Below are 9,558 nucleotides of genomic sequence, written 5' to 3' on the forward strand. Positions count from 1 at the left end.
CAGGATAGACTCTCCTCAGAACTTAATCAAATGGAGTCCCAGCACAAAACCTGAGAAATGCTGCAGGTATTTGGGTAGCTGGCACTTTGGGCCTGTTATGAATGGACCTGTCAGGAACATTCTTTATACATATGCAGGTATATATGTAAAGTTTATACACACACACACATATATATATACACACAGACACACACATATATATGATTCATTGGAAACATCGATGCTGAAGCTGGAACTCCTATACCTTGGCCACCTGATGTGAAGAACTGACTCATTTGAAAAGACCCTGATGCTGGGAAAGAGTGAAGGTGGGAGGAGAACGGGACGACAGAGGATGACATGGTTGGATGGCATCACCAACTGGATGGATGTGACTTTGAGTCAACTCTGGGAGTTGGTGGTGGACAGGGAGGCCTGGTGTGCTGCAGTCCGTGGGGTCGTGAAGAGTTGGACATGACTGAGCAACTGGCCTGAACTGAACTGAGTCTATATATATGAGTTAATCTATAGTTTTGCAGGCAGATTCTTTGCTGTCTGAGACATGAGGGAAGCCTATATATACTGGTAGGCTGCAGTCCATAGGGTCGCAAAGAACAGACACTACCGAAGCGACAGCACGTGTATATATATGAGTTAATTTTTGGTTTTGTTTTGTAGAAGTATAGTGGATTTACGACAATGTTGTATTAGTTTCTGGTGCACAGCAAAGTGATTCGGATAGAAATATGTATGAATTTTCAGATTGGTTTTCATTACAGGATATCAGATAGAGCTCCCTGGACTATGCAGCAGGACCTTATGTATTTTTGTATATAGCAGTTTGTATCTGCTAATCCCAAAGGCCTAATTTATCCCTTCCCAAACCCCTTTCCCTTTCAGTAAGTATAAGTGTGTTTCCTATGTCTGCGAGTCTGTTTCTGTTTCCTAAGTCCATTTGTATGAATTTCCACCTATAAGTTATATCATAAGGTATTTGTCTTTCTCTGCCTGACTTCACTCAGTATGATAATCTCTAGGTCTATCCATGTTGCTGCAAATGGCATAATTTCATTCTTTTTGATGGCTTAGTGATACTCCGTTGTGTATATGTACCACATCTTCTTCATCCGTTCGTCTGCTGATGGACCCTGAGGTTTCTTCCATGTCTTGGCTGTTGTAAACAGTGCTGCTCTGAACATAGGGATGCATGGATCTTTTCCAAGTAGAGTTTTCTTCAGGTACGTGCCTGGGAGTGGGATTGCTGGCTCATACGATAGCTTTATTTTTAGTTTGTAAGGAACCTCCACACTGTTCTCTAGAGTGACGGCACCAGTTTATATTCCCACCAACAGTGTGAGAGGTGTCATGAAACATCATCGTACACACCCTCTGTTAGCTTAATACACATTTCTACTGGGAGTATACCCAAGAACGGGGTTGTTGGGGTTGGACATGCATATGTGCAGTTATGCCAGCCACCAGTTTTCTTTTCTAAAGAGCAGCACCAATTCACACTTCCATAACAATGCACAAGAGTTCCAGGGGTTTCACCGCCTCACCGACTCTCCTGCTTTTCCTTTAATCAGTCGGAGGATATGTGCTTGTACCCCTGGAATCTGGTTTTTGAAGGCAAAATTTTGAAAGAAATTTCTCAAGATGAATAGATTATAAATATCCACAAAATTAAAACTTCAAAAGTAGAAGGTAGAGAAAAAGAGATAAACTTTTTGTTTGTTTGTTTTAATGAATACACCTTGTTATGACTTGGGATTCTTGTGAAATGCATGCGTTATCTTAAAGAGAAAACTCACTCTATAGTCTTCCAAATTGTTGAAGTGCTGAAGCTCATGGGTGATCATTTGACTTCTCAGAAATGAGTGGGTGCTTTCCTAAGTAACAGAGGGCTGGAAACTGGTGATAATCTTAAAATCAGCCAGCACCAAAGAACTGTCATAAATATCTCATAAGCGGTGAAGTCAACAATACCTGCATGCAAGGAAGAACTGGAAAAGATGCTGATTGAATCAACAACAGAAAAACCCTGGAGGAAGGGCACTGCAGGGGGAGGAAACAGCCAGTGCAAAGGCCCTCAATCAGGGTTTCTGTTGCTTGCCACCAAAGGAGTCTGATACAGAGGCTTGTTGTTGTTGTTTAACTGCTAAGTCCTGTTGCCACAGTCTCTAGAGTCAGCCTCCTTGGATTTGAATCCTGGCTTGGCTCCTTATGTTCTGTGTGACCTGAAGCAAGCAACAGGAACTCTGTGCCTCTGTTCTCTTATCTCAGAAAGAGACAAAATAACAGAATTGGCCACGTGGTCGTGAGCATTAAGGGGATCGACATGTGTAAAGACACTGGGTTGGTGCCTACCGCATGGTCAATACCCAAGAAAACGTCCTCATTCTAATTATCTGCATAAAAAAACAGAGGAGAGGAGATTCTGGCCCATGGAGGAGAAATACAGAATTGAAGAATACATTTATTCACTCATGTGTTCATCATAACACGTGCTGGGGACAAATTAACGTAACACCCCCAGTCAGAGGTGGACACATTATTCATTCTCCTTTGCGATAGTTACAGAAGCTACTGGATGGCTAAGGACTACAGTTCCCAGCATCCCTTGCAACTAGCTGTCGCCATGTGACCCTCTCTGGCCAAGTGAGGAACAGTGATCCGGGCTTCTTGTAGGAGTCGCCCTTTGAAGGACTGAAGCGTGTCTTCCCCTCTCCTCATCCCCCACCTTGCCCCGAATATGGACTGGGTGTATGGGGGAGGGTGAGCCCTCTCCAGCCACGTGGCACAGAGCACCGAGGTCAAAGGACCCTGGCTGCCCAACTGCACCAAGCTGCACTGCCCCAGCCCTGGGAGTTTCACACACAGCCCACAGTCTTGAGAGAGACAGCAGTTGGGTTTATTGAAGCTGCCATACTTGAGACACTCAGTATGTTTATCATGAAGCCAGTGACAGACACTAACATGTGCTGAGTACCTGCCATGTCCAGGCACTCTCCTATTTTACATGTATTAGCTTAACTGATCGTTCATAATGACTCTCTGAGATGGATACTATCATTGTCCCGCTTTAGAGATGAGGAAACTGAGGCACAGAGAGGTGAGGACAGCTGCTCCAGGCTGCAGACTCTGAGCAGAGGAGTGAAAGACACACTGACATGAGGTGATGTCAGTGACTTCCATCCTGGGTGTCCTCAGGGCCCCCCACCCCAGGAGGAGACACGAGGAGACACTTGGGACTGGTCCAGTCTCCAGGGTCAACCCCTCCTCATCACCCTTGCCCTAGACCCTCCCCACTCCCACCGGCCTATACTTTCCACCCCACGTGTGTCTCACCTCCTTTCTCTGGAGGCTTGATCTGCGCCTCCTTGGTCTCCTTGTCCTCGATGTTGCTCAGAGGCAGCAACATGACGTGGCAGGCCCTGCCTGCAGACAGGAGAGAGAGCAGTCAGTGCCTGGGCGGTGGAGCCAGGGGGCCTGGGTCTGGACTCAGAGGTCAGGTGGACTCAGACAGCTCCATCCCCTCCCCATGTCTCCAGGTCCCCAATATCCAAGGGGACATGTTGACAATGCCTGTCTGCTGGTTCCTTCCAATGCTGAGCTTGTGATCTGGGGTGAGCGATTGTCATGGTGCCTGGCAAGGACAAGGGCAGGGCTCATGGTACCTGGGGTTTACCCCCCTCTAAAACTAGAAAACCTGTGACACCGAGTGCTGGGACCGGGAAGCTGCCACTCGGCTAACTGGGTATCAAAAGGACCTCAGGAGTCTGGCATACAGTAGGCACACAGTAAGTGCACTCAAGGAGCATTCCCAGGGCTGTCTTTCAGCTCCGTCAAAGGGCTACCAGGCAGCCTGACCAAGGGTTTCAGACAGGCCTGTCCCTCCCTGTCCTCGGGGCCGTCCAGGTACAGGGGGCATCTGTCCTGTCCTCAGGACTGCGGTGAAGGGGAGAGACCAGGTCCCAGACCCCCCAGTACAGCCCTGGGGAGGGGCCAGCATGCAGGGAGGGTGCTCGGCACAGGCGCAGTGTGGGGTCCTCACCTCTGCCCCAGCATAAACTCGGGCAGGATGTGTGCCAGCCTGTCTGAGAGTGAGTACTGCAGGGGATTCCAGCCTGCCAGTCACTAGCTGAGAGAGCTCGAAATTTAACAACAGGAACAAGAAAGACACAGCACACTGAGATTTGAGTTTCAGACACACAGATCTTTTTTTTTTTTTTAGTACACATCATATTCAAACACTACATGGGTCGTGTCTACTAAAAACTAATATTTTTAAATTTATTTGGCTGGATGATGTCTAAGTATATATGCAGGTCCCACGATATAGTTGGAGCAGTGGCAAGAATGTACAGAAGGACTGCATAAAAAAGATCTTCACAGCCCAGACAATCACCATGGTGTGATCACTCACCTAGAGCCAGACATCCTGGAATGTGGAGTCAAGTGGGCCTTAGAAAGCATCACCACGAACAAAGCTAGTGGAGATGATGAGATGATGGAATTCCAGTTGAGCTATTTCAAATCCTGAAAGATGATGTGAAAGTGCTACACTCAATATGCCAGCAAATCTGGAAAACTCAGCAGTGGCCACAGGACTGGAAAAGGGCACTTTCCATTCCATTCCCAAAGAAAGGCAATGCCAAAGAATGCTCAAACTATCACACAAATGCACTCATCTCACAGATTAGTAAAATAATGCTCAAAATTCTCCAAGCCAGGCTTCAGCAATACGTGAACCGTGAACTTCCAGATGTTCAAGCTGGTTTTAGAAAAGGCAGAGGAACCAGAGATCAAATTGCCAATATCCGCTGGATCACTGAACAAGCAAGAGAGTTCCAAAAAACCTTCTACCTCTGCTTTATTGACTATGCCAAAGCCTTTGACTGTGTGAATGACAATAAACTGGGAAATTCTTAAAGAGATGGAAATACCAGACCATCTGACCTGTCTCTTGAGAAATCTGTATGCAGGTCAGGAAGCCACAGCTAGAATTGGACACGGAACAACAGACTGGTTCCATATAAGCAAAGGAGTACGTCAAGGCTGTTTATTGTCACCCTGCTTATTTAACTTATATGCAGAGTCCATCATGAGAAATGCTGGGCTAGAAGAAACACAAGCTGGAATCAAGATTGCCGGGAGAAATATCAATAAGCTCAGATATGCAGATGACACCACCCTTATGGCAGAAAGCGAAGAAGAACAAAAGAGCCTCTTGATGAAAGTGAAAGAGGAGAGTGAAAATGCTGGCCTAAAACTTAACATTCCAAAAACTAAGATCATGGCATCTGGTCCCATCACTTCATGGGAAATAGATGGGGAAACGGTATAAACAGTGCCAAGACTTTATTTTTCTGGGTTCCAAAATCACTGCAGATGGTGCCTGCAGCCATGAAATTAAAAGACGCTTACTCCTTGGAAGGAAAGTTATGACCAACCGAGATAGCATATTTAAAAGCAGAGACATTACTTTGCCAACAAAGGTCCACCTAGTCAAGGCTATGGTTTTCCCAGTAGTCATGTATGGATATGAGAGTTGGATGGTGAAGAAACCTGAGTGTCGAAGAATTGATGCTTCTGAACTGTGGTGTTGGAGAAGACTCTTGAGAGTCACTTGGCCTGCAAGAAGATCCAACCAGTCCATCCTAAAGGAGATCAGTCCTGGGTGTTCATTGGAAGGACTGGTGTTGAAGCTGAAACACCAATATTTGGCCACTTCATGTGAAGATTTGACTCACTGGAAAAGACCCTGATGCTGGGAAGGATTGGGGGCAGGAGGAGAAAGGGATGACAGAGGATGAGATGGCTGGATGGCATCACCGACTTGACGGACATGGGTTTGGATAGACTCTGGGAGTTGGTGATGGACAGGGAGGCCTGGCGTGCTGCGATTCGTGGGGTCACAAAGATCGGACACGAGTGAGCAACTGAACTGAACTCTACCAGAAGATAATTCATTATTTATATGACATTCATATTTAAACAGGTGCCCTGTATTCTACCTGCAGCTCCTGATTCAGGTGTTATTTAACCTCCAGTGTTGTCAGCTATCCCCTCATGAAAACGAGGACTCTAAATGATTAAACATGAAAATTAAGTATAATTACATAGACACACAAACTCAGAACACTCTGGTAATGTAGAGTCAAACCTCTTCCTTTAAGGCTTTTAAAGAATCCTTTGACCCACCGCAGACTCTCACACATTAATTGTGCAAAAGCCAGGTGCAGAAGTGGGAACAGTCGACTAGTTACACACACCGAAAATTGTTAGTGATACACATTTTCACATGCAGACTGCGGAAACCAGGGCTTCATGACACAAACACACCTGAAGACAAGTCCAGGGAAATTCAGAAACCCCTACCACTCAGGTGGGCAGGCCTGCTTCTCAGAACTGAGCACACTCCTCACAGGCAGTCCTACACACACACACACACACACACACACACACACACCCTCCAGACAGGCACAAAGGCAGGTGCACACACACACACACACACACCCTCCAGACAGGCACAAAGGCAGACCCACAGACTGAAGGGACCCCTCACCCTCCCCAACACAACTTCCCTCTGGCGGACACCCAGGCCCACCCTCAGCCTCGCTCCAGCACCTCCCCCAGGGGCTGCCCCTCAAAACCGGGCCCTCCCAGCCCCCACCTGCAGCCATGCAGGTGCACAGAACCACCGGAGGCGCAAAAGCTGTTTCCCACGTGCCCTTCTCATCTGCAAGCCTCTGATGCATCTCAGCGCACCTGCAAACACGTCCAGAGGGCCTGCCTTGCTCCCTACCCCCCAAAGTGCCCCCCAGACTCCCCACAACATCCCCACGCCATCACTTCCCGAGGTCTACTTGGCTCATTTGCTCCCTGACCCCTGACACCCAGCTGGCTTCCCAGGTTGAGAGCAGCCCCGGTACCTCCTCCTCCTCCATCAAATTGCAAAGTCCCCGGGTCTGCCCCTCCCACCCCCAAAACCTCGGGACCAGAAAGCAAAGTCTGTCACTGTTTCCCCATCTATTTCCCATGAAGTGATGGGACCGGATGCCATGATCTTTGTTTTTGGAATGTTGAATTTGAAGCCAACGTTGTCACTCTCCTCTTCCACTTTCATCAAGAGGCTCTGTAGTTCCTCTTTGCTTTCTGCCATAAGGGTGTTGTTATCCGCGTATCTGAGGTTACTGATATCTCTCCCGACAATCTTGATTTCAGCTTGTGCTTCATCCAGCCCGGTATTTCGCATGATGTACTCTCCATATAAGTTAATGAAGCAGTGGGGCTATATACATCCTTGACGTATTGCTTTCCCAGTTTTGAACCAGTTCGTTTTCCCATGTCTGGCTCTAACTACTGCTTCTTGACTTGTATACAGATTTCTCAGGAGGCAGGTCAGATAGTCTGGTATTCCCATCTCCTGAAGACTTTTCCACAGTTTGTTGTGATCCCCACAGTCAAAGGCTTTAGCATAGTCAATGAAGCAGAAGTACATATTTTCTGGAGTTCTCTTGCTTTTTCTATGATCCAACAGATGTCAGCAATTTGATCTCTGCTTCCTCTGCCTTTTCGGAATCCAGCTTGAACATGCGGAAGTTCTCAGTTCATGTAGTGCTGAAGCCTAGCTTGGAGAATTTTGAGCATTACTTTGCTAGTGTGTGAGTTGAGTGCGATTGTGTGATAGTTTGAACACTCTTGGACTTTGCCTTTCTTTGGGATTGGAATGGAAACTGACCTTTTCCAGTCCTGAGGCCACTGCTGAGCTTCCCAAATTTGCTGGCATATTGAGTGCAGCACTGTCAGAGCATCATCCTTTAGGATTTGTAATAACTCAGTAAGAGGGAGTAGTAGTCCTAAACTTGTGCTTAGAGTGTGAAGAAATTCCACACAGGTAGAAACACATGTATGTGTTAATAGCATGTGTATTGGACTCAAACACAAAATATCTTTTACAGTGTGCCTCAGGGTCACGGTAGTTCAAGAGTTTCCCTCCTTTTTCTAACCATTCTCACACCCTCAGCCATATTGATTTCAGTTTGGCCTCCAATCATTTTGGGGCCAGTCACCTTTTTTGGCCAGGGTGTGTGGCAGGTATTTTGGAATCCTGGGCCATCAGGCCTGTGTCGCAGCTGCCCCTCTTTTGCCTGAAAGCATCCCAGACGGTGCCTATGGATGAGTGTGGCTGTGTCAACATGCCCTCATTTACACAAACAGTCTCTGGGCTGGATGGTCATAGTCTGCCCACCTCTGACCTGGAGAATTTTCTGTACCAGCCCCTGCAGTACATAAAACCAAGCTGCTCTCTGGCAAAAGGACAGTTTGTGAAGAAAAGTGAACAGATAAAATGCTTTAAAGAAAGAAATATTTTATGAACATTTGAATCCTATGAATTGAAAGAATGTAATACACAAATAGGCATATAGTGCGGAATTTGGCAGAAAATTTAAAATGGTAGTGTTTTTAAAAAGCTCCTCTGAGCCGTGTGTTTCTCTCCAATAAATTGGGGATCATATTAGCTCGTATTTCACAGGGCTCTGGTGACAGGTCCATGAGAGCATCTCCGTAAAGTGCTCAGCACCATGTGGGACAGGCGGAAGCTCTCAGGACATATTACCATTTATCTATCATCAGCAGTCGCCGACTGGTTAATCTGGCCCAGGCAGAGGAGGTGTCCTGTGGGCAGGGCACTGGCCACCGTGAGACTCAAAGTGCCCAGAGGGCCCTGCATGGACCCAAGAGTCCCCAAGATCCACCGATGAAGATGCTCCATAAGACTGTGCTCCTTCAGGCTCTCCCAGCAGCAAGCCCACAGCCTCACTTTCTGGGGCTACAGTGTGGGATCATTCTGATAATCTAAGAGACCTACAGGGTTTCCCTGGTGGCTCGTTGGTGAAGAATCTGCCTGCAGTGCAGGAGACGCAGGAGTCACGGGTTCGATCCCTGGATCAGGAAGATCCCTGGGGAAGGAAATGGCAACCCACTCCAGTATTCTTGCCTGGAAAATTCCATAGACAGAGGAGCCTGGCAGGCTACAGTCCATGGGGTCGCAAAGAGTTGGACACGGCTGAGCGCTCAGCACAGCACAAGCGGTCTAAGCCAGTCCTGACACCGATCCTTTAGTGACCACGGAAATGCTCTGTGTCTGCGGCGTCCAGTGCGGTAGCCACTGGCCACGTGGGGCCGCTGAAATGTCCTGGATTCCTTTACATTGAAGGATCTGCAGGAAGCTATTGTGCTGGAGGCAAGAAAACTAAACCTGGATCCCTCTCCAATGCAATTCTGTGGTCACTGAAAGGTCTGTGTCATGATTGGTTTCCTGGGCACTTTCCTTCTGTCAGGTGTGGTGCTGAGCACTGGACATGGACGAGCTCAAGTAACCCTCACCAGAGTCCTATGAAATAGGAACTAAAATGACCCCCAATTTGTAGGAAATTACCCAGGCTCATGAAAGCTGTTTTTAAAGGTGGTTGTTTCAAATTTTGCACATATATCAAGAATATATTATTATTTTCATATTACACTTCACAGGATTAAAGTTTTCATACACTATGTTTTTTACAAAAAGCATAT

At 47.1% G+C, this 9,558-nt stretch overlaps 1 protein-coding gene across 1 annotated transcript in view; it reads right to left on the reverse strand.

The window, feature by feature from the left end:
* The window catches only part of LOC145537712 (zinc finger imprinted 2-like), a 36,759-nt gene extending 30,019 nt beyond the window's left edge, over positions 1-6,740 (reverse strand). The window contains exons 1-2 of the mRNA XM_081568555.1: positions 6,656-6,740; positions 3,328-3,417 (exon numbers count right to left, since the gene is read on the reverse strand). Of these exons, the coding sequence (XP_081424681.1) occupies positions 3,328-3,417; positions 6,656-6,740 (175 nt within the window). The remainder of the gene's footprint in view (positions 1-3,327; positions 3,418-6,655) is intronic.
* Positions 6,741-9,558: the final 2,818 nt, after the last annotated feature.

The sequence above is a fragment of the Giraffa tippelskirchi genome, chromosome Y, assembly GCF_054371585.1.
Source record: "Giraffa tippelskirchi isolate mGirTip1 chromosome Y, T2T-mGirTip1v1.2.pri, whole genome shotgun sequence".
Classification (NCBI taxonomy): domain Eukaryota; kingdom Metazoa; phylum Chordata; class Mammalia; order Artiodactyla; family Giraffidae; genus Giraffa; species Giraffa tippelskirchi.